Below are 25638 nucleotides of genomic sequence, written 5' to 3'. Positions count from 1 at the left end.
GCACCTTTAATGTTCACTCACTGTATACATATCTATACATAATGCAGTGTGAAGATGATATGTACATGTTAATGTACGGTGTGTTAAACTCACATTTAAGGTGAGCTCAGATAAACTTTCCCGCTTCAGCTGATTAAGTTGTCAGACTCTGTAGCAACAACTAATGTCTCAGTGTTTTCAGTGGTGGAATGTACATTTATTAAAGTACAAATTTTAGGTACTTTAGTTGAATACTTTGTTTGTATGCTACTTTATACTTCTACTGTTGCATTTCAGAAAAAAAATACACTACAATTATGTAACAGCTTTGGTTACAATATGCTTAAAATATATATGATATAATAACATATTAGGAGCTTATAAAATATGATGTTTTGTTATGTATTAAACTAACCAACAAGTTAAATTATTATAATATAAGTGAGTGCAGTTTTGTATATAAATAATAATCTAATGATATATTATAAATAGTACAACAGACACAGAGGCCATTGTTCTTGCACTGCATACTTTTATAATATATTATTGTTTGTTGTTGTTGTTGTTGTTTGTTTGTTGTTGTTATTTATATTATTATAATTATTATATATTATTATTATTATATAACTTTAACTATAATATAATATAATAAGACATTACTGATTACATACTTTTACTTAAGTTTCCTAACACAGGACCATGTTCTTAAATTTACTTAAGTGAAGGACTAAATACTAGTATAATAGTCACAGGGGTCATTTTTCTGCATTGAGTACTTTTACTTTTAGTATTTAAATACTGATTATACATTTACTTAAGCTTCCTAGTGCAGGACTTTAGTATCTTCACAGTGTGATTGTAGTATTTGAACTGAAGTGAAGTATCTGAATACTTTCTCCAGCACTGTGCCCTGCAGACAGCTCGTAGTAAGGGCGGGCTGACTGACTCAACCTGCCACTCCCCGCTCAGGCCTTCACGGGTGCGCGCCTCCGCTCCTGCGCACTGTCACGCTCCACTACCAACAGGCACGGAATTCCAGGGAGGAAGTCACTGAGATTGGGAAACGAACAACAACTCCATATATACGTGCCATTAAAAAAAAAAAAAACTAAACTAACCTGGAGACGGGAGGAAGTTGAAACAAACAAGGCCATTCCTCGTTGGGAACAGTTAAAAATAACAGTTGGAATATGGAGTAGAAGAGCCGGCTCGCAGCTGCAGATGGAGGCGGTGAGAAGTTTGGTGTTTGTCGGGGCCGTGCTGCTCGGAGTGACGGGCGCGTTGGGCAGAGAAGGTGGGTAACTTTAACACACTCTCTCGCCTTTTTAATGGCTCAGCTGTTTGCAAAAAACACACACTCTGACTAAAGGGAATATTAAAGTAGAGCATGTGCGTATATTTGAGTAAACACTCGAGCTTTAGAGGTTGATATTTCTGGCTGGGACCACATTCCTCCGTGAGTCCGCAGCCCTCGTCCTCTGTCTGGCTTGTGGGGGATTCATGAAGCGCTGATTGGGAGTAAAATCACACCTGTCACAAACTCCACTCACTGTTGGGACTTAAAACTCCCATGTTGCAACTTGAAGCGCGCTTTTGTTGCATTAATAAACACGACCGCTGCTGCTGCTGCTGCTGCTGCTCGGCATGGTAGTAATAGTAGTAACATTGAAACAGGTAAGAAATATGAGAACCTGCTTTGCAGCATTTTGGGGACAGAGACCAGCACTGGGTGACTTGTGCGTGCAGGCGGGACGTTGGGCTGGTTTGCTTTCCGCGTAAACAAAAACAAACCTACAACAACAGACAGCGCATTGTGTGCCAGGGATCATGACGATGTCAATTATTCACTTGCTGGCTCCAAAGAGGACATTGTGTGATAGAGGACCACTTGTCACACTTGGAGATTGAGTGCATGCCAGTAAAACAAGAGCTAACTGAAAGTGCACTTTTGCAAACCATAGTCCCAACAAACATTTGATGGTTTTATTTTGAAAGGGGATCAGGATGTATTTACATGTGGGAAGAGATGTTGCATCACCATCTTCTAGAAACTATTTTGATGATTAATTAGTAGTTTTAAAAAAAAGCAGTGTAGATTTTTAATTGCATATAGCAGAGTGTAGTCGCTGATTGAAGACCCCTCACCTCACCCTCTCCTTTCTGCTGCAGTGGCTTCTCAGAAGAAGTAAGCCAAATATTTGATTACTCCAATTTTCCAACAATGATTTGCTGCTTTTCCTTCTCCTCCCTTGGAGTAATATTACTGAATATTTCTGAGGTTTAGACTTTAGTTTGAGACATTTTAAAAACCAAACACTACATCTCAACCGTGAAAAACAAACTTTACCCGCAGCTCTAGCTCATATTTTGGGTTACGTGGTCTTAAAATACAGATCGAGATCTATTTTAAGTGAACTCTGATATCACTAAAAGATTTTAAAAACATTTAAAAGGTCACAAGCTAATGGCAAAAGCACTTAACACGAGAGAATTCTTCACATTTGCAATGTCGTCCAACAAAACTGATGATTTTATTTATTTTTAGGTGTAAAACAGATGAGCATTTAATGATGTATTAACATGTAGGACCTCATTTTAGAGTGTTGCATCACCATTTTTCAACATCAGTTTATATTTTGATAATCAATTAGTGTGTTTAAAAAAAAAACTTTTAAGCAAATTTGACAATTCTTACTAACTTCTAACTTCTTAAATGAGATGATTTGTCTCTTTACCTACATCACACTGCAGTAAACTGAATATTTTTGAGGTTTAAACTTCATTTTTTGTTGTTTTTTTTACACTTTAAAAGCCAAAAATGACGTCTCAACCATGAAAACAATCTTTACCTGTGGTGCTTGCTCATGGCGTATGCTTCAGCTTAGATTGAGATCTATTTTAAGTGAACTCTGATATCAGTGACCGTGCTGAAATGATTTTAAAATAGCTCACAAGCTAAAGTCAAAAATACCAACACTGGAGAATTCCTCACAAGAGCTGAAACTACTTTCAAACAACGATTTGCTGCGTTTCCTTCTCTTACTTTACACTGCGGTAAACTGAATATTTTAGTGTATGCTTTAGCACCAGAGGCCAAACGTTACGTCTCAATCATGAAAACAATCTTCACCTGCGGCTGTAGCTCATAGTTGTAGTTGTGTACTGCTATAATATTTATTTGTAATCTATTTGAAGTGAGCTCAGATATCAATAACCCTGCTGAAATGATTTTAAAAGCTTTTAATAGGTCACAAGCTAATGGCAAAAATACCAACACTTTATTTATTGACGTGTTCTTAAAAGTTTTTATCGACGTGCCCTTGTTAAAAATCTAAATCCTGCTGAGGCCAATGCAAGGTTTAAACATGACATGAAATATCACCATCATCATTACTACTAAAACAATATTGTTGTGAAGCGTCTTTGTCTTTTATTATCTGCTACCCCCACCACCACCATCACTACTACGCACACAAACAAAGCCAATCGTCACAGGTGGAACTGATTTTCAAATGCAAATGCATTGTTGGTGAGAACAGGTCGGTGCACTTTGCTCCACAGTGTCGGTCGAATGAAGCATCAGCGCAGTGTGAGCGCTGTGATTGGTTCCTAATTGCAGAGGTAGGCACAATACTTATCAACAATCTTACTTTCAGTTATTAAGTCTTTCTCCGTGTCTTTGTACACACACACACACACGCACATCCTGTGGTCAACAAGTGTATGATTTCAAAGGCCATTGTGAGTGAATTAATTCAACAGCCTGCCCCTGTGTGAGAACATACTGTTTATGTCCAGAGTTTGTCCTTGTCACACTCCAGTGCACCCATTGAGCGAAACCCACTGCGAGGTGATTAAGTCCGACTGAATCGTCCTTAACTCAGCCAGCCATGACTCACTCGTCTAGGCTGCGTGTTAGTGATCTAACTCACTCTGTGCTGAGGAAGAGGCCATCAGTGGACCTCATGACCGGCCTCACAGGGAACTTCCAGCATCTTCTTCTTCAACCTGCATTCACTGACACTGCCATCTGTAGTTTTAAAATAAATCACAACAACCTTGTTGTGGAGTAAATTATTATATCTCCATTCATCGTGTTGATTTTCAGCACATCTGCAGAGAAGTTTGAACTCAGGATCCGTTTTTTTTTTGGACTAAAAATATAGCTATTATTTCAGGGGCATCTCTGTGGTTTAAGACGCTAACATACAATCAGAATGTACTCTGAGTCTGTCCTTCTGTCACTAGTAAAAAAAAGGCAGAAATACCAACAAAAAAGAAAGAAAACATCACTTGAGTTCAGTATTATCATCAATCTTTTCATTAGACAGAATCTTGAGCTTGATGAAATAATAAAACCGACCTATTATGATGCTGCATCCTGTTGGTACCACTTTTTTTCTCATTGATGATGATGAACATTTTAATGGTTAATAAATTCCTGTAGTTATAATCCATTAATAAGAACTGCTTTTAGATTTCTGTTATTAAAAATCTTTTTTGAAATAATACTTTTTCAATCATAAAGAGTCGTGTTTCCCACAGTGAATAAACCAATCAAACAGTGAGATTTCCCCCAGGAAGTTGTTCAGTATAACTTTTCATTATCATATAGAACAATCTGATGAACATCTGTTATGCAAATTAACAGTAACAGAAGATTTCTTCGATCTTTGTGCCATAGTCTTAATCCAGTCTTGGATTTGTTAAGTTGACTCTTTGCACTTTTCATATGCAGTTCTTCCTTGCTGTTGCAGCTGAACAGCCTCAAGCTGTGGTAAATGTGTAAAAAAAGATGTGTGCAGAAGATGTGTTGCTGCATTGTGATGCGTATGTGTTTGTGATTACATGACAGGCCGAGTTAGTGAGGAGTTCGCGTCTGTGGCTTCAGTACAGTACGGATCCTGTTCTGCTTGTCTGTTGAGCAATACCTGTTTTTTTTTCTACCTCGGCCGTAGAACGAAAGGGGAAGAAAGAATGCGTTCACGGAGGTTGGAGAGAAATTCGAAGTTTATGCAAGACACGTCGCGGGGATTAGCGTTGCATTAGAATCTGGACTGACATGTTGAATCTGAGGGATAATGAAGTGGCAGAGAAAGTCCTGTTGGATCAGCTTGTTCTGTTTGTGTTGAGCTTTGAAGGGATCTGATCCATTAGAGGAGAGTCGAGGCCAGAGGATCCTGTTGACTGTTCTGGTGTGGCACACTGCATGGCTTTTTCCAACCACGTATCAGTTTAATTCCTGCAGTAGCATCGCTGTCACCGTATTTGTGTCATTTACTCTACACATACACAGTGGTAAACACATGCACACACCCTGTGCTAACTGGAACGCTGCCACGCACAGGTGTGGTTTAGGCTTTCAGTTTGCAGATGATCTCAAGCAACAGCAACGCTGGTACAAGTCGCAGTCAGTTTATAGTCGCCACATGCTCTGTCGTTGTAAAACAGATTAAAATCAAAGCAGTCACTATTAATCCCTGCAAGATACAGTCTGTCATGACAGAAATAGCAACAACAACAAAAACACTGGAGCCACCGAGCCAGCAAAACAAAAAGTGGATGGAAAAAGATAAAGTTATGGTACTGATAAAATAAAATGAAGTGTTTATAGAGTTAAAATTAGAGCTGAAACAGATAGTCAATGAGTCGGTAAGTTGAAGAAAAGTAAGTTTTAAATGATCAATGAATATTTAAGTTAATTATCAAGAAAAATAACAAACATGCACCACTTCTTCTTAAATGGTGTTTTAGCTCTGGAAATCTTCATAGTTTTTAAAACTTTTTTTATAGATCAAACAATCACTTAAAAGAAATGAAAGTCGTGAGCATGTAGGTGTTATCTACCTATCTACCTATCTGAAACAGGAATGACACATATGTCGTAACAGCGACTGAACAATCAACTCTTCATTCACTATTTTTCATTGGCTGATCGCATGATACAGGCTAACTTGATGTGTCATGAAGGTTTGACAGTGAGTTGAGCAATGTGGATTTATTTCATAATGTTAGAACTGGCAAACAAGCTGCCGCTACTTTAACTACCATTCGAGATAAAAGCTGAAGCAAAGCATCAAAATGGGGGTACGCTTCGGAGAAGGCGAAACAGTTTATAGCTTTCAAACTGTCACACCAGAAAGCGAGGAGCAAAGTCGGCTGTCAAAGAGAGACGCAAGAATCACTTAAATCTGGAGATAATGGTGTACATTTTGAAAGCACTGATAGTGTTGCACTCTCAAATGACAGAAATAGTTTTATAAACCATGCTTGCTATCTCACCTGGCCGATAACTGCATGTAGCGTAGTAGTCATTCGTTACAAAAAGTTACACTGAACTCATTGATGTGGTCCAATCAAAGTGATTATTGGATGGCGATTGGCCAGATGAGCAAAAGCTGTGAACGAACCTCATATTTTCATTCTGTACTTTGGTGTGCAAACAAATGCAACACTTTGAATACTCTCCCATAGAGACTGTCTGAAACTGTGCACTGTTATGACGCTATGGCGGCAAGCTTTTTACCCCAAATTCGAGTGTGGTTGTTCGGGTATAAACACATTCGCCTTCTGACAAAGCTCAAACAACATTTCTAAGTCTGTCTGTTCGTTTCATGTTTCTGCGATGCATTAAAACCTCTGCATTAACGCAAGAACACTGACTGAGATCTCAATGAACGCAGGACTGTTGAGAGTGCAAAGAAGGGGACCCTGATTTATTAATATTAACTGAAGTGTTAAAAGCTTATCTGGCAGAAGCCTAAGTGACCGAAATGTGGACAAGAGGCAGGAAAGTAGGCTTTCAGTCTCATTTTTCTTATTAACCACAGAAACACCTGACCACTGGAAGTTTCCAGAGCCAAGTTGCCACATTACACAAACTGTGCAGAAGCCAGCATGTTAACAAACTTAACTGTGTGTGTGTGTGTGTGTGTGTGTGTGTGTGCGTGCATTTGGCATGGCAGTCATTAGTGTTGCGTGACCTTCGGGACACAGAGACTGTCACGTCCTGGAGGGTCACTGACATGTCTTTGAACAAGACCCTTAGCTACAACCTGGTTTCTCTTGGCTCCCCCCCACCACCACCCCTCTCACTGGTGAAATACATCCACGTGTGTCATCTTTTAAAAATGCAAAGACACACATTCCTGTGAAATGACACTTTCCAGAGTCCAAAAAGAGTTGGGCAATAACTCACGGACTCAGTGGGGGACCGAGGGGATTTTTTTTTGTTGAGATAACTTGGCTCTGAAACCAGGTAATAAAAAAGATGGAGTGAGTTCATTTAGAAGAGGAAGGCAGGGATGGTGACACGATAGTGGGCAGAGAGAGCTAAGTAAGTGATAAAAGAGAGTATTTTAGGCCACAGGGATGGAGGGGTGGGCAGCTCCTCACAAGGCCATGCATACACACACACACACACAGGCGTTGCTGAGAGACTTTTGAAGAGCAAACAATGAGGGAATAAAAGGAGAGGAAGCACAGGACTGGCTTTAAACACACTTTTTAGAAATGGAAAATCTTCTCTGTTTTGCTTTCTGTTACGACACATTTACCTAATCCCCAGGGTTGGAACCGCCGGTGTCGTCTGTGTATGTGTGTGGTAGTTTTGTTGCGACTCACGGAGTCAGTTTCTGTTTAGATGTTCTGTCTGACTAAAATGATTTAAATGCCGCAGAACAAAAGCGCGACGCCTCTCTTGGCTTGACACGTAAAATTATTTTCCATGATGACATCACCGAAAGAGGCTGTGATTAGTCATTTGATTTGATATTTGACACAAGCTGCAACGACTGGGTGTGTATTTTTGGCCGCCACTCAATCATAGACCCGTTTGCAGTAGCAGTATCTCGCTGTCAGATTTTAATGACATTATTTACACTCAATCACCTAATGCGTCTTGGTTGAGGTGCAGGCGGAGCTGTGATATGGGTCAAGTTCTCAGTGCTGAGTAATCACCAGGAAACTTTACACGTGGCAGACGCACAGACATGATAAGAGCATGTTGAACACACATCTCCTGAACTTTGTTGAACCCCGGTGTATCAGGAAAATCACCGTCCTCCCGCCTGCCAGGACTTCCTGTTCCTCCGATGATGTATCTGAGTCCCTCCAGCCGTCTTTCCCAAAAGGAGGGAAGGAGATGGCACAGAGGGGGGTGGCTTCAATCAGGAAAAGTGGGTTGACTATTGAAGGGCTGTTGGAAGGAATCCAAAGGAAGTCATTTATAACCCCAGCAGAGGAGTGACTGTCCACTGTGTGACTGCCTGCTAAAGCATGGGAGCTATGTGTGTGCGACAGCCCCCCGCCCCCAATGAATTGTAGAGCTGTTTGACCCTGAATGTAATGCTGTGTGTGACCCACTGTGGGGAATCTGTGCTCTCTGCTGCCAGTGGAAAATATATCACATACATTAAGAGACAGAGGCAGTGCAGATGGTATGTGTGTTCAGAGTACCCATTCAAAGCCTGAACATTTACACAGGCAAAAATATGTGAAAGTCCGAGTCATTACAGTCATCTTCATTTGGAGTTTCAGTATATAACACAAGAACCTGGAGCTATAATGTGTCTTAAGTTTTTATTTAAAGACTTAGGTTACACTTGCAGCAAGTCTGCAAGTAACAATTATTTTGGGTGCTGATTAATCTGTAGATCATTACCTCTTGTGAAAATGGTGAAAAATGTTGGACACTGTTCTCCAAGTCCAAGGTGCCATCCTCAGGTGTCAAAGATATTCAGTTTGTTGTAATAGAGGAGTAAAGAAACTAGAAAATATTAACATTTTAGAAGCTATATAATAAAAAATTGTATTTGAAAACATGACTTAAAATGGTCATCATAATAGCTGGCAATTAATTTAGTTGTTGACAACTAATAGATTAATCGTTGCAGCTCGACTACAGAGATAGTTGTGTAAAGCATGATAAGACGGCTTATGGTTCAAACTGTCTACAACCATGCTTACGTTTTGAATTACGATTTGAATGACTTCAATGTAGACAGGATCAGGGCTGCACGATTATGACCAAAATGATAATCAGTCAATACTGAGATCACGACTATTCACTGGCAAAATATTTTTTTGCCACTTTCACATTTAGATAAAGAGAAGACTACTTTTACTTTCATGTTGTGCTACATACCTGTAATGTAAAACAACAGAGCACTGCTGTCACTTTCACTGGATAGATACAATAATGTGCTGTACGGAGTCACTGTTATGGGTGTTAACAATTAACAACGTTATGCTTCTTGGCCTTCATGCATTCATCATACTGCAGTGGTATTTTTTTCAGACGTTTAACAAGTTAGATGTTTTGCTGAAGTCTCATACTCTCTTGGATATGGTTTGTTCTTGACCTGAAATCCCAAACACTAACAATGGGAGTAGCTCTTCGCCTGTTCTCCCTGCTTCAGACATTTGATTTTTGTTTTGTCTGTCTGTTCTCTGTTGTATATAACTCTTCTACTTTGGACTGCAGCTACAAAACCCAGGATTATTATTTTTTTGGCTGCTGCTGCAGGGTGCAATCACAGCAGCATGACATCTCCACAGAAAAGAAGCCAAATCGATCACCTCAGGTGGCCTGCTGTTAGTTTAGGAGGCACATGATTTCATATGCGGTTGAGTTTTCTATCAACGGAGCACACATTTAAAATGTCAATATCGCAGTTGATCATGTCCATTTCAATGCAGGAAGCCAAAATTGTGAATGTGATTAATATTTGATTGATTGCGCAGCCTTAGACAGAGTGCTGCAGCCTTGTAAAAACTAACTGTGTCACGGTCGTACCACTGCAAGTTTAACTTTACGATTCAATGATTACTATCCCAGAAATAAAAGCAGCAACTATTTTGAGGAGTTGAAGGAGCTTTTTTTTATGATTTATTGTTTTATTTGCTTGTCTGTTATATGTATAGAAGCATTCACAACAGTTGTGTCCTTTCATTCGATGCCATGGCATTAGGCATACAATGGCATGAATGTTGAGCAATGAAAAAAGCTTTAAATAGTATTTGATATGCAGGATGAAGTTGTGGTCTCTGTTGCAGTGTGCCTGGGTACAGACATGAAGCTGGCCTTGCCCTCCAGCCTGGAAAATCACTATGAGACCCTGAAGCTGCTCTACACCGGCTGCCAAGTCGTCCATGGCAACCTGGAGATTACACACCTTCACGGAGATCCCGACCTCTCCTTCCTGCAGGTACTTGCAGAGTGTGTTTTTCTGTAATGATAGCTGCAGAAATTAAGTAATTCTACATTAAAAGAGTTGTTAGAGTACTAATGCACAGTAACAGATGAATGAATTGATGGGACTGTTGTTTTTAGGTCTTGGACAGGCTGTTCCACATTTGATTAGCTCTAGGTTTTACTCCATTCACCTGTTTCTATTGCCACAACAAACTCATATGTTTCCTTCTTTTTACATCTTCTTCAGGGGATTGTGGAGGTACAGGGCTATGTACTCGTAGCACATGTGTCCGTGAGTCTGGTGCCTTTGGAAAACCTTCGGATCATAAGAGGCAGCCAGTTGTACAATTCCAGCTACGCCCTAGCTGTGCTGGATAACACACTGAATGGACAGGGGCTCCGGACACTTCGCCTTCGTAGCCTCACAGGTCAGATGATAATGTAGCAGAGCTCAGAGTAGATGCCCAGTATGATCTGACTGGACTTGGGGTTGGGACTGTATGTTTAAGTTGCTCTGTGGTAACTGTAAGTTAACAAGCTTCTCTTTTGTATTGTGTCTCCCGTGCAGAGATCCTGTTGGGTGGGGTGTATATTTGGGGGAACCCCCAGCTGTGCTTCCCAGACCCCCAGAACATCACATGGAGGGACATTTTGGACGAGCAGAATGTCCATGACAGGCAGCACCGGCTGCAGGCTCGGGCCCCTAAATGTGAGCCCCTGATTGACATGATGACTGTCTGATTGAAATATTACCACAGGGTAGCACAGGAGGAGAAATTTTACTTTTGCGCTACAGTAAATACAAAACAGCAGCTAGGACAGCAGGCAAAATGCAAATATACAAATAAGGTAAATTTGCTATATATATATATATATAATGCAAATTTACCTTAAGAGGTGAAACTGGTTTATCCAGCAGCTTTGTCTTATGGCAAGTCTTTAGCAACTCTGTGTTTTGGCTCTAGTGATGAATATATTGATTTCTGTTCAGCCCTGCAGAGCTGCCTGCATAGCTGTAGGCTCTGAGTTTTGTTTTTCTCTTGTTAAATTGTTGGACAAGTGCTCAGCTCTCCTTAATGTTGTTGTTGGGTTTCTTCTGGTACAGGTCCAAAGTGTTCTTCTAAATGTGGGAACAAGCACTGCTGGGGAGAAACTGCAGAAGACTGCCAGACCTGTGAGCTAACATCATGTGCAGAGTGTGACACTATTTGTTTTTCACTGGAAAAAAAATCCAGACTAGGTGAAGTACAACTGAAAATGTTGACTTTGTCATCTTTGTTTATAGGGACTCATATTAACTGTGCGTCTGGCTGTCAGCGGTGTAAAGGTACTCTTTCTAATGACTGCTGTCACATTCAGTGTGCTGCTGGATGCACAGGACCAAAAGACTCAGACTGTCTGGTAAACGACACACACAAACACACTTGTCAGATAGCTGTTGTGTTGTCTTATCTTCAGTCTCATCTCATTATGTTGTCAGACAGTCTTTTGTCATATCTCAAGTAATGTGTTTCCTCCCGCCTCTTCCTTCTAGGCTTGTCGTCACTTCAATGACAGTGGTGTGTGTAAGGAGAACTGTCCTCCGCCTACTATTTATGACCCTGTCACCTTTCAAACCAAACCCAACCCAAACAAGAAGTTCAACTTTGGAGCCACCTGTGTCAAGACGTGTCCTTGTGAGAACTTATTTTTAAAAAATCCAAGAAAGCTACCACACATGCTCAGTTAGTTGCCACCGTGCAGCTCTATGAATGAGGTGTCTTGCTATAGGGCACCTTGATGATAATAGACAGATGCTGAGAGGTGTTGCAGGAGAAAATACTGTTTATTTACTTCTGTTGCAAAGATACACTCCAGGGATTCAAACCTGGCAATGTTACAGTCACATTTCTGTTTGCGTAACGCTTTAGGCTACCGGCTTCCCATTTCATGATACCTACTTCATTTTATTTTTGCTGTAAAGGCAACCTTTGAACTCTTTGTTTCCTTGTCTGTAGATAACTACGTGGCTATGGAAGTGGCTTGTACTTTGGTTTGTCCCAAAGCAAACCAGGAAGTTATCATCTCCCATCCTGACGGAAATGAGACGCAGAAATGTGAAAAGTGTGAAGGAGACTGTCCCAAAGGTGGGGATCACTGTCACTCTTTTTGGTTACATTTGCACACGTTGTTTACATCCAGTAAGCAGTAGATATCCAAAAGCCCAACAGGGGGAAAAAAATTTGACTCCATGTTCTGGATTCATTTTAGTTATGCATTTTCCAAGTGCATGGCGTGGTGCTTCAGTAGAAGTGATTACGTGCTGCACACACTCATGTGTGCATGTTGTGATGAACTGCATGACAATGGTAAAGTGAACAAACCTGTTTCTGTAGTACGGTGTTGTTGTTGTTGAACTGAGGATTGTCTCGTGAATCAGGGTAGGTACATTTAGATCATTTAAATAATGTATTTTTCTGGATTTAGTAAAATCTCAGGGATTTACTTAGTGGAGTTAACTCAGTAATTCTGCTTTTTAAGACAGACCCCAAGTATCATATAATCTGTTATGTTGCTGAGATTATCCATTGTCATTGCATACATTTTATTTTTACTTTATGACTTCAGTTGGGACCTCTATTGTTCAACAGTTTTAGCAGGAAAGGCATATCCTCCATCAACATTGCTTGAGGCACTAGGCCGGGCTGTCCATTTCATTTTGCTCTTGAAACCTGAAGCTCAAACAATTTGTTAATCACCTTATACCATTGATGTTCAATACGCTGATGATATCCAGGTTTATATGAAGGGTTGTTGGTCATCGTTTGTAATATTAGTTTATTTTTTTTTGATTAAATATGCATTTGTTAAAAGTGGATTTGTGTTTTGTATTGCAGTGTGTTATGGTCTGGGTATGGACAACCATGGTGTCATGGACAACCATGGCATCACCATGGTAACATCTTCTAATGTGGAGCAGTTCAACAAGTGTAAGAAGATTTTTGGTAGTCTGGCCTTCCTCCCTCAGAGCTTCACAATGTAAGTGACACACAAGAGGTCAAATATAGAACACACATAGAGTATTAGCTCATAAAGATACTTTCTAAATAACAAAATGAATGAATTAAGTCAATTCAAACTTACTTAACCATAGCAGCTTCATGCCCCAGACGTTATAGTGCCACAGAGTCACATCCCTCCTGTTCAGTCCTTCAAATATTTGAGTTTACAGCAACATTTGCTAAAGATTCTTTGTGTACGTCAAGGGGAAAGTTGCCACCCAAGACAAACCCTTAAGATTATTGTACTCAAAAGTACTTCAGACCTCTTCTACCTTGTAGAGTACCTTTGTGTGAACAAAGAAAACTGCTTTCTGTGTATTTTCTCCTCATAGTGATTGCTGAATTTAAATAAAAGGAACTTAAAACATAATTTTAAAAATGTTGAAGAGTAAAAGGTAGAACGTATATACAGTATTAATATATAGACTCCATGTCAAACTAATCAGTTGAGTCACAAGTTGCTTTGTGGGCGTTAGGTAAAAGGTAGTTGGAATGGCTGACATGACACCAACTAAACTAGAAATGTCAAATGCCTGATGAATTATGTTGCATGTGCCAACTGTTCACAATGAAAGTGTGAAATGAAAACTCTGACTTGAGGTAACCTGCACCATTTGAGATGTTATCAGGAAACAGAGAGAGAAAATAACAATCTAGAAACAGTCAAACAATATATTCTCTTTGTGTTGTGTGTTAAACTAAAATTTAAATATTATGTTGTGATCATTCAGGGACCCTGTGACCAACACATCCGGCCTGAGCCTCGAGCAGCTGAGCGAATTCAAGAAACTAGAGGAGATTACAGGTAATGAACACTAAGGAGAACAGTAATGAGCTCTTTTTTCACGCACTTACCTCGGAAATGTGTTTTCTCCAATTCAATGTAGTTTTCCATATAACACCACATAGAAGCCTGGTATACACAGCATGTTATGTCTCCTCTATTTGACTGTTTTTAGCGTCTTTGTCTGTTATGTCATCTTTTGTTATGCAGGTTATTTGTACATTGATGCCTGGCCGGAAGAGTGGGCTAATCTGAGTGTGTTTGAGAACCTGAAGGTGATCAGAGGCCGGATGCTGTACAAGTAAGACTTTTAAACTCCCTGTCATACCCGTCTGTCTGACTGACGCGTCTTTCTTTATTTTCTCCGTGGGTCCTAGCACTGACTAAAATCAAAACTCACTCACTCTACTCTGCAGTTTTATACTTGTCATTGTGATTTCAGCTATAGAATATTTTACGCAATGTTATACAGCCGCAGGAAATCTTACACTTGTTATGCAAGCTGAACCAGAGACCTTCGATTAGGTCTCTGGTTCAGTTGAAGCTGTTTGTTCACTCTCAGGGTTATAAAGGCTAATAATTAGCCAGCGCAGCTGCTTTAACTTGCAGCACACGCCAGCCGGGATAACAGTAAAACTCGATCTAGTGTAGCATGCTCAAAGTAGGCCAAACTGACAAAGCTAAGAACTGCTTGGCTTGTCTGGTACTATTTTACAACAATATCTGACATTATGGGCTAGTTGTTTCTTTGTTGTAATTAAAGTAAAGACCTTGTTGTTTTTCTTGTTGATCGCCTGCTCTCGTGGTGTTATTTCTTGTCGAATTTTCCCAGCTTTCTTCATTGTACTCATAATAATTCCTTTATTCTATCTCCAATTTGATTTTCAAATTCTGTTCAGGGGTGTATTCTCACTTGCCATCCAGAATCTGCACATCGAATCTCTTGGGTTGCGTTCACTACGCAGCGTCAGTGGAGGTTTGGTCATGTTGTACAACAATTCCCGGCTGTGCTACACCAGTTCATTGCCCTGGGACAGTCTCCTCCATCCCACTCAGGGACCTCACCGCATCGTCAGGAACAACCAGAACCCCCAAGTCTGTGGTAGGTGAACGGAGCAATGTGAACGTCCATTAGAGTCACTGTGGGTTGCACTTGGCAGCTGTCTCTGTCTGTCTCTCCAAGTCAAATACTTTGATCAGATACGCGATTCAATTATATTTAGAAAGAAATCAAGCTGCAGAAACCTTGAGATTTACAATTTGAACAGCACTGGTTAATTGATGTTGTTGCAAATATTTGTAATTGATGAGGCAGGTGGTCTTCACAGCCCTTCTTTTTGCAATTTTCCAAACATTTCTTATTGAAACATTTAAATTTTACAGCTTTAGCTCTCACAAAGCTGAAAACACAATTTTGACATAGTGATAGTGAGGAGGGAAAAAATACAGTACAGTGTACATCATGCTTTGTTTTCTCCATTTCTCTATGTGTCTTCAGAGGAAGAGGGGCAGGTTTGTCATCCGCTGTGTGAGGGGGGCTGCTGGGGCCCAGGGCCCAGCCAATGTGTATCCTGCAAGGCTTACCAACGTGGCACTGAGTGTGTGGAGCAGTGTGACATCTATCAGGGGTAAAGGAGTTTATATGGGTGTGGCTGCACTAAATCAATAAGGAGCCAAGTGATAATGTTTCAAATAATACAGTACACTGTGTGTCATAACTCTAATCCTGAACTCTCAATTTAAAAAAAGCAAAGGTAATCATGTATCTAAAGTAATCACCTAAAGGAAAAATGTGAATGTGAAATCGTCAATCATCAAATCATCAATCAAATACATGTTTGCACAGTAACTGGACTGATGTACATGTATATTAGTTGCATATTTCCAAGATGACACAGAAGTCAAATAAATCAGTAGAGATCCAGTTTGAAGTTGTCTGTTTGATGATTTACGTGCACACAGTCCAAAAGCCTAAAATATCCCGCTGATGAAGTCATGCTACACATAAAGCACGACTGAACATTTCATGTGTTTCAACTCCACTTAAATTATGTTTGAATGATAAACAGGCTCCAGTTTTCTGTCAATCAATCCCTCAAAAAATATGTTGTTGCCCAAGTTAACACGTCATATCATATCACGATCACGTTATGAGACACCGGTTAGCTCAGCTGGTACAGCGTACAAAGGTTCAAGTGTTTGATTCCAACCTGTGGCCCTTTGCTGTGTGTCACCAGCCCCACTCTCAATCCCGCTTTCTTGTCACTCTTCAGCTATATATACATAGATCACAGTATTAATACATATATTTACCTTGATGTGGAAATGCCCTACTGTCATGCATTACTCTTGCTTTTCACACATGTAAAACAAAACCTTCAGTTACGGATTTTTTTGCATGATGATGAATTTAGTTAAAGGAATAGTTTCATACCAGATTTATACCACTTTCATGCTTAGAGGCTAAAAATTAAGGACGTTATTTCTAAGCTAATGTTAGATGTAGCTTCATATTTACATAGGCATCGATCTTCTCACCTAACTATGCAAGAAAGAATATCCGTCATATCATATATACCTATCATATATTCTTATTGTGCCAATGAAATGAAAGTTGATGAACAATAATAAACATTGTTGCCCAGCCCTGTGTGGTTCAGAGAACAGGTTAGCCTGTTCAGGTCATCATGTCAGGCAGACGCTGGCAGTTATTTGTAGCTGGGGCCCTCTTTCTAAAAATGTATGCATGTCCACCAACAAATACCAGACAGTGTTATATGATGTTATGCTACAACCCCCGCTGTGCTCGTGTTGCAGGTCTGTACGTGAATACACAGATAGATCTTTGTGTGTTGCCTGTCACGCAGAGTGTCAACCTCTCAATGGCTCTGCCTCCTGTCACGGCCCGGTAAGATGTTCATGTGACTTGCAGTCTTTCAGCCATGGTGGGTTTCATACCAAAATAGGGTTAAATAGGGCAAAGTAGATGTTTTTCTTTTACCCTCATATGTTCCCGTAAAGTATTTCAACATCACCTGTTTGCTCAGTTAAAGTCTAAATGTCTCTTGGAAATGTCTTTTTTCCATTTATTGATTAAACAATGACTTAGTTAATCAAAAAAAAGAGTTATCTTCTCTGTACATTTATACATTTAAAAAACTTTCCTAAACAACAGCAGCACAGCGGAAATTACTGAGACAGAAACTCTTCCACTTCAGTGAAGATTAAAGTCATGTCAGAAGTTATGACCCAACATGGATGTCACTGGGTTGTCTAGAGCACATACTATGTAACCACCTATATTGCATGTCATCCCCCTTGCCCTTTCACCACATTTTCTGCCTGTTTCGACTGTAAAAGCTATCAAATAAACTCAAAAATAATCTAAATCGTCACCTCATTATATTTGTGTGAATGCAAGTTTTGTGTAACTATACTTAATATTTCTCTCTGTGCATCTTCAGGGCGCAGAACATTGTGCAGAGTGTCGAAACTTCCAGGATGGTGAGTTCTGCGTGGATCATTGTCCCAGCGGGGTGAAGGAGGATCAGCAAACTGTGTGGAAGTACAGCAATGCTACAAGACACTGTCTGCCCTGCAACACCAACTGCACACTGTTGTGAGTGGACGCACATCACAAACACAAACACAAACTGCACACACAATGAGAACAATTTCACACCGAGTGTTTCTCTGTTTCAGATGCACTGTGATGGATGAGAGAGGCTGCCCCATTGACACCAGGACAGGGTGAGCTACTTTTTATGGATTCAATTAAACAATCAGGATTTTCCCAGTACTTCTTTTGAGGAATCGGAGCTGTGTTGAACTGTTTATCTCTGTTCAGACCGGGCACAACAATCGCGGCTGCAGTGGGTGGAGTGGTGCTCTTCTTCATCCTGCTGGCTCTGCTGGTCTTTTACCTGAGGAGACAGAAGAAGCTGAAGAGGAAGGAGACAATGAGGAGGATCCTGCAAGAACACGAGGTGGGCACAAATACTGATTTCCAGGAAGTGGAAGACTTAATTGTTTTATTTGTTATTGTTAATCTTCCATTTGCTTCCTTTCACGTCTAAAGCTGGTGGAGCCTCTAACACCCAGTGGTGCGTCACCCAATCAAGCTCAGATGCGCATCCTGAAGGAGACTGAGTTGAAGAAACTCAGGGTTCTGGGTGCAGGAGCCTTTGGTACTGTTTACAAGGTGTGTGAGCCAATTCTTGAACATTATTTATTGTTATTTAGATATTTAACTTTACCTCTTTGGTGAGTTATTGATTGATTTTGATGATCTGTTTCAGGGGGTCTGGGCTCCTGAGGGGGAAAATGTGAAGATACCAGTAGCCATTAAGGTGTTACGAGAAAACACCTCCCCCAAGGCCAATAAGGAGATCCTTGATGTCAGTAGAAGCCAGATACAAACATTTATAGCACACATAAATACAGTTCAGTCCTCAACATCTATCCTCCGTCTTACCCAGGAGGCCTATGTGATGGCGGGAGTGGTCAGCCCCTACGTGTGTCGTCTGCTGGGGATTTGTCTGACCTCTACGGTGCAGCTGGTCACTCAGCTGATGCCATACGGCTGCCTTCTCGACTACGTGAGGGAGAATAAGGACCGCGTCGGCTCCCAGTTCCTCCTCAACTGGTGTGTCCAGATCGCCAAGGTATGTAAACAAGAAACAAGGTATCATCTTTAGGTTGGTTCAAGTGCACATACTTGTACTGCAGCTTGTACTAGTAATGCAATCTTATTTTTCCTCTCATATTTGATGTGGTATCAGCTTGTATAATTGTGGGCACATGGATTCGTGGGTGATGGATATGTGTGTGTGTGTGTAGGGAATGAATTATCTGGAGGAAGTCCGGCTGGTCCACAGAGACTTAGCCGCCCGCAATGTTTTGGTCAAGAACCCAAACCACGTGAAGATCACCGACTTCGGTCTGGCTCGTCTGCTCGATATAGACGAGACTGAATATCATGCTGACGGAGGGAAGGTAAGATAGTACTGTGACTGTATAGGAGCATCTGCACTGAGGGCATTCACATTTATTTATTTACTTACTCATGTTCTGTATCTGTGTTTCTAGGTGCCGATTAAATGGATGGCGCTCGAGTCAATTCTCCACAGAAAGTTCACTCATCAGAGCGACGTCTGGAGCTATGGTCATTATCACTCAGGGCTGCAAATGACATTAAAAAAAGAAGTGTAGTGTTTCTGGTCATCTGTGTGGTGCTGCTTGATAGGGATGCAACGTTCATTTCTTAGTTTTTCTAATGTAGCATTGTATTACTAAGTGAAAGTAAGTAAAGTAAGTTTTAATGCTGTGAATGTTGATTGCAATGCTTCAGAAAAGCAGCAGCATAGTCGGAAGAATAGTTTGTATAGAGGCAGTGGTTGCATATGCAGTGAATGGTGTTCTAAAATGCCATAAATCTCTATTGGAGAAATAAATGTCTTGACATTTGTTGATGAATGAAATCATCATAAATGGTGACTTAAATTTAGTTTTAAAGACAGGCATGATTCTTTATTTTGCGTATAGCTGAGTTTCATGCTTGTCGTCTATGTCGATAGCAGCTGATACATTTTTCAGGGTAATTTTGGTAGATATTTTATTTTCGAGTGACTCATGCTGTTAATAATCGTACGATTCCTTCTCAGGGGTGACGGTCTGGGAGCTTATGACGTTCGGTGCTAAGCCTTACGACATGATTCCAGCAAGAGATATTCCAGATGTTTTAGAGGGAGGAGAACGACTTCCGCAGCCCCTCATCTGCACCATCGACGTCTACATGATCATGGTCAAATGTCAGTAGTTGAGAAAACCAGTGCGATTATTAATAAGGAAACTTTACTTGATGAATACTTTATATGTAGTCTATTTCCTCTTTAGTCAGTTCAGTTCTTCATCAAAACAGAGGAATTAGTGTTCATTACATTACGTTTTACGTAGTTGCCATTATTACATGTCCCTACCAGAGTTGCCCGTTGGTACCATGTGTTGAAGATCATTGATTGACATCTTGATTTTTATGTTTGGGTGGCAGGTTGGATGATTGACCCAGACAGCAGACCGAGGTTCAGAGATCTGGTGAATGATTTTACTAGCATGGCCAGAGATCCTCCTCGCTATGTAGTCATTCAGGTATGTGTGTTTTACGTTGCAAATGCTTTATTTTTGTGCGTGTCTGCTTACAGTTTCCCTTGAAAAATAGATATAATATGTCCACGGGGATAAATAAAGTGTTACTCATACATTCTTACTGTGTGTTCTTGTTGTTGTTCCTGCAGAACGACGAGCAGATGAGCCTGTCCAGCCCAGTGGACAGCCAGTTTTTCCGGATGCTTATGGAGGAGGAAGGTAACAATATGAGAGAACTGCTGGATGCTGAGGAGTATCTGGTGCCTCAGCCAAACCTCTTCCCCAGGACTCAGGGAGACGGGATTCAAGCCAACGGGCCATCCAGACACCAGTCGTACAGGGTCAGTGGGGACAGGCAGCTCTTTGTTCTGGACTTTTACTACACAGATTCAAACATATTATTGCTAGTCAGATCCAAGCATTAGATACAGATGTTCACAGATGTACAGATGTTGTTTTATCCCTATGGTCTGTCTGACAAAAGTTCAGACTATTGGGAAGTTGTTTTTCAAATCAGATTGTGCGCTCTGTTATTTGTCAGTCATTACATTGGACTTTGTGTCCAGGCATCATCAAGCTATCTGCACTGGTCACTGTGGTAATAAAATAAACACACGTTGCCGTCATAGCAGCAAAGCTCTAGAAATGGTGATGTTGGTCAGTTTGGTACATATATCCATGGTTCCTAGGTGACTTTTCAGCACCATCATCTGTCTTCTTTGGTAGATTTCAAACCAGTTTTTCAGTTTTCTCAAACCAGCTTTTGTCCAGTCTTGATAAAATCTGATTTCAGCCATGGAAACTTGTGAACCTTTTTAAAGTTTGAATTCACCTGCGTCTACAGTCATTGATGAAAGCACCCAGAAAACGCACCATTTCTTCAAGAAAAGTGTTCCAATTTAAAATGTTTTGGTATACACTTTTATTTCCTTTAAGTACATTGGGACAACACAACAAAGCAGAAGAAAAAAGCCAAATTTGGCATCATTTTACACAAAACTCCAAAAAGGGACTGGACAAAATCATTGGCACCCTATTAAAACTGTGGGTAAATAATTTTATTTCAAGCATGTGATGTTCGGTTAAACTCACCTGTGGCAAGTAACAGGTGCTGGCAATATAGAAATCAAACCTGAAGCCAGTTAGATTGTATAAAAGTTGACTCAGCCTTTGTGTTATGTGCCTGGAGAAAAGAAAGAAGAGCTGAGAATTGTCTGAGGACTTAAGAAGTAAAATTGTGGGAAATATCAACAATCTCAAGGTTACAAGTCCATCTCCAGAAATCTTAAAGTTCCTTTGTCCACTGTGTGCAATATAATCAAGAAGTTCATAACCCATGAAACTGTGGCAAATCACAGGATAGGACACAGGACAGTTTGAATGGTGGATAAACAACCTCAGTTAACTTCCACACAAATTTAGGCTGTCCTGCAGACTCAGGGTGCAACGGTGTCAGCTTGAACCATAGGTCGTCCATCTGAATGAGATGAAGCGCTATGGCAGGAGGCCGAGGAGAACCCCACTTGTGACACAGAGACATAAAAAAGCCAGACTGAGGGGCGGTCGGTAGCGTAGTGGAGGCTACAGTCCTCGCTGCAGCTGGCCCCGGTTCGAATCCCGCATCGGACGGCCATTTACTGCGTGTCATTCCCCCTCTCTCTGCCCCCTGCTTCCTGTCTATCTTCAGCTGTCCTATCATTAAAGGCATAAAAGGCCAAGAAAATAATCTTAAAAAAAAAAGAAGCCAGACTGCAGTTTGCAAAAATCTACCTGCGTAAGCCTTCAATCCTTCTGGGAGAACATTTTGTGGACAGATGAGACTAAGGTAGAGCTTTTTACCAAAGCATGTCATTCTACTGTTTAGTCTATTTCAAACATGGTGGAGGTTCAAAGATGTTTTGGGGTTGTTTTGCTGCCTCTGGCACTGGGTGCATTGACTGTGTGCAAGGAATCATGAAATCTGGAGACTATCAAAAGATTCTGGCCCGTAATGTAGGGCCTAGTGTCAGAAAGCTGGGTCTGCGGGGCGGTTGGTAGCGTAGTGGGTTAAGTGGCCGCCCTGTGTGTAAGAGGCTACAGTCTTCGCTGCAGCTGGCCCCGGTTCGAATCCCGCATCGGGTGGCCATTTACTGTGTGTCACTCCCCCTCTCTCTGCCTCCTGCTTCCTGTCTATCTTCAGCTGTACTATCATTAAAGGCATAAAAGGCCAAAAAATAATCTTTAAAAAAAAAAAACTGGGTCTGCGTCAGAGGTCATGGGTGTCCAGCAGGACAATGACCCGAAACATACCTCAAAAAGCACCCAGAAATGGTTGGAGACAAAACGCTGGAGAATTCTGAAGTGGCCAGCAATGAGTCCGGATCTAAATCCCATAGAACGCCTATGGAGAGATCTCAAAATTGCTGTTTTGAGAAGGCTACCTTCAAATCTGAGAGACCTGGAGCAGTTTGCAAAAGAAGAGTGGTCCAAAATTCCAATTGAGAGGTGTAGGAAGCTTGTTGATGGTTATAGGAAGCGAATGGTTTCAGTTATTTTCTCCAAAGGGTGTGCAACCACATATTACGTTGAGGGTGTCAACAATTTTGTCCCACCTCATTTTTAAGTTTTGTGTAAAATTATATCAAATTTGAGCTTTTTTCTTCTTCTTTTTTGTGTTGTTCCAATGCACTTAAAGAAAATAAACATGTGTATACTAAAAGATTTGTAATTGCAACACTCTGTCTCTCTGTCTCTCACTCTCTCTCTCCAGCAGAGCAGAGATCAGGGCTTAGATGTTGATCCCTCCGTCGTCAGCGTTCCTCGCAGCATGTACTCCTCTCTGAGCACTCTTGGCCAGAGCCAGTATCCTACCCTGCCTTTAGGAGCAAGCACCTCCAACGGCATATGGACGCCTCAGTACCCAATGCTGGCTCGCAGTCCATCAGCTGGAGGCCAGTCTGACTCAGTCTTTCTGGATGGACCAGGAGACGACCCCTCGCTGCCCCCGGCGAGCCCCGGACGCTACTGCAAAGACCCCACCTACTCTAATGGGAGCCAGGGCGACCTGGAGATAGACGGGCCAAGAGGCTTTCATCATCCTCATTACTCACTGCCCAGATGGAATCATGGGTATAATCATAGTCATGCCTTGCCAGGTAAGCATTATTGCTTCTATTATCAACTTTAAATATGAAAGGAAGTGTTTGATAAATAAATCTCAAAATGTTTTGTTCTTTCTTCCTCCAAATTTTTAGAGTACATCAACCAGGAGATTCAGGATCTCAGACCGGGGATCCCCGAGCGGCCCAGTACGCTGCCTCGTAAAGGCTCCAGAATAGACAGACGCCTGCCTAACGGCCTGAGCTCTGGTCACAGCGTAGAAAACCCAGGATATTTGGTCCCCATGGGTGCCGGGGTCTCCACATCTCCAGCCTTTGATAACCCATACTACTTGGACCATGTGGCCAAAGCAAAAGCAGTAGCTGGGGCTGCAGACGGTCCCGAAGCACTTGAGAGAGACGGAGGAGTGCCCAGGCATGTGAACGGGTTTGTGACCCCCACGGCAGAGAATCCAGAGTATCTGGGACTAGCAGACACCTGGAGTGGATATACTTGAGGAAAGACAGTCAGAGTAACATGATGAACTCAAGAGGAGTCACAGATTGTGTTCTAGCGAGAGAAAGGGAAGATATAATATTTGTGTGAGGGTGTGTGTGTGATTGGGAATAGTACGTGCATGTGGAAGTGAATCTTCTCTCAACATCGAGTGAAGCACCCGAATCCAAACTGGTCGAGGTTGTCCAGCAAAAGTCGCCAAATCGCCCGGTTGTGACACGCCACGACTCAACACAGTGTAGCATTAATCTGGTGTCTGTGGCATCATTTGTATTCCTGTCTTCCTCTCAGCAATCTGCACTCTCTATGTGACTGTTAAGTGCCAAAAAAAGTCACTCAGCCTCTGTATGTAACTCAGTACTTGATACACAAAGGAGTTCACATTTGTCAAAACCCATCATGGTACGAGAAGGGTCTGATTATCACAGAATCCACCATTTGACTGGATTAATGAATGCTGATTTTTTAAAATGTTCTTTTAATTAGTTTAATGTCTGTTTCTACTTTGTGAAGCATTTTTTTGTATTCTCTTCAGTTCCCTTGTGGGTCTTCATATGCTACCCAGCCCAGCTAAACAGAGACAAAAACATATAGAACACTTTGACAAAGTGAGCCTCGACGTGCATTGAAGGTGATGTTTAGTATTCTGGTCACTTTGTCTCTGACCTGATGGGGGTCTTCAGCACACTCAAAGCCATTTAGTTTTGGCCAGAGGAGGCCCTGCAGCCCATCTGGCCAGTCGACATGCTCCCTGAAAGAAAGGCATCCTGTATGGAGAAGACAGAGGCATTGTGCCACGCTGATGCATGTGGTTGTTAGTGTCTGTGGCTGCAGCTACTTTGTGGTACAACAGATGAGATACGAGGTACTCGCAGACTTTTTAAGCTGCAAAAATCTCAAAAAACCTACGTTTTGTCTGAAAGACAAAGTGTACTGGTAACTAAGTTAGAGCCAACTTTTCAGGGATTTACAATTCTGCAAAGAATTGGGGGAGATTATGTGCAATTTAAATCATGCACAATGCACTACATGTTAGAATACTGTATATGCCCCCCAGGCTTGTGTTATCACAATGAGCCTTTTGGTTTTGGTGGTCTTTCACTGTGCAAGAAAGCACTGCAAGCTATTAGTGAGTATATTCCACAAGAAGTGAAGAATTTGCATGTGTATATGTACATGTGTGTTTGCCAAACTTTATGGGACGAAAAGCACTTCTGCTGTTTCTGTAAAAGTGAACAACGCACTCGACACTGGGGCTGAATGTGAATGTGAGGAAGCAGAAACATTGCTCTGCTCGGTTTGGATAATCAATGCATGGCTCAAATTCCACTCAGTGAGAACACACTGGCATCCCAGTTAATAATCAACAGCATTTTTTTGAAGAGTGTTTCTTTTTTTTTTTTCCATGTTAACTGGTGTTGGACTGGGGGAGGTCAAAAGCAAGTCAATGGAGCCATTGTCTGACCCTCATGTCCTTGTTGGAAAGTCAGCGCTCTCCCAACTCGCACGTCCCGACCACTGATGTTGTCACAGCTTTGAAAAGAGACAACTGGAGTTTTCCTCTACAGAGGTTTGGAGCTTGTCGGCAGAATGTGGATCAAGATTTGGGGCTCGAAATCCCAAACAAGTCTTGAAACGATTATTTGGGTTGTTGAAATGTGTACAACCCTACACAAACCTCCTCCCCTCTTCATCAACAGATCAGCTTTACTCTGAAAGTCTTTGGGAAAATTTCTTTTAACTTGATGTTCTCATACGGGTTTTGAAGAGTTTTGTTCCAGAAAAGGATCTCGAAAAATGATACCTGATTTTATATAACAATTTCTTACATAAGAGTAAGTTCTATTTTAATACACTGTCATATACTAAGGATGGAATCATTATTGAGTGATAAGATTCAT

The 25638-nt window shown here is 41.2% G+C and overlaps 1 protein-coding gene across 2 annotated transcripts; it reads left to right on the top strand.

Annotated features, from left to right (window-relative positions):
• Positions 1-881: 881 nt before the first annotated feature.
• erbb2 (erb-b2 receptor tyrosine kinase 2) lies at positions 882-25638 on the top strand. Of its 2 annotated transcripts, none has more exons than XM_010740861.3 (27): positions 882-1273; positions 10036-10187; positions 10422-10602; positions 10743-10883; positions 11280-11348; positions 11460-11575; positions 11709-11850; positions 12172-12300; positions 13051-13192; positions 13947-14020; positions 14210-14300; positions 14899-15101; positions 15498-15627; positions 16817-16907; positions 17464-17618; positions 17702-17749; positions 17847-17985; positions 18078-18200; positions 18298-18396; positions 18478-18663; positions 18839-18994; positions 19088-19163; positions 19663-19809; positions 20049-20146; positions 20293-20484; positions 22896-23277; positions 23377-25638. In XM_010740861.3, exons 1-27 carry the CDS (start codon positions 1201-1203, stop codon positions 23736-23738), a joined length of 3897 nt encoding a protein of 1298 aa, XP_010739163.3. In that variant the 5' UTR covers positions 882-1200; the 3' UTR covers positions 23739-25638. The 2 variants fall into 2 exon arrangements, with proteins under 2 accessions (XP_010739163.3, XP_010739162.3); XM_010740860.3 differs by having other exon boundaries at positions 22893-23277.

Source organism: Larimichthys crocea, chromosome XVI, assembly GCF_000972845.2.
Source record: "Larimichthys crocea isolate SSNF chromosome XVI, L_crocea_2.0, whole genome shotgun sequence".
Lineage (NCBI taxonomy): Eukaryota > Metazoa > Chordata > Actinopteri > Sciaenidae > Larimichthys > Larimichthys crocea.
This window is presented reverse-complemented; position numbering and strand designations above follow the sequence as displayed.

Excerpts from the sequence above, each read along its gene's own strand:
- erbb2 (XM_010740860.3), top strand. The coding sequence starts at position 1,201 with ATGGAGGCGGTGAGAAGTTTGGTGTTTGTCGGGGCCGTGCTGCTCGGA. Across the intron at positions 17,986-18,077 it reads GGATCCTGCAAGAACACGAG|CTGGTGGAGCCTCTAACACC; the intron begins GTGGGCACAAAT and ends TCACGTCTAAAG. Across the intron at positions 18,664-18,838 it reads GGTGTGTCCAGATCGCCAAG|GGAATGAATTATCTGGAGGA; the intron begins GTATGTAAACAA and ends GTGTGTGTGTAG.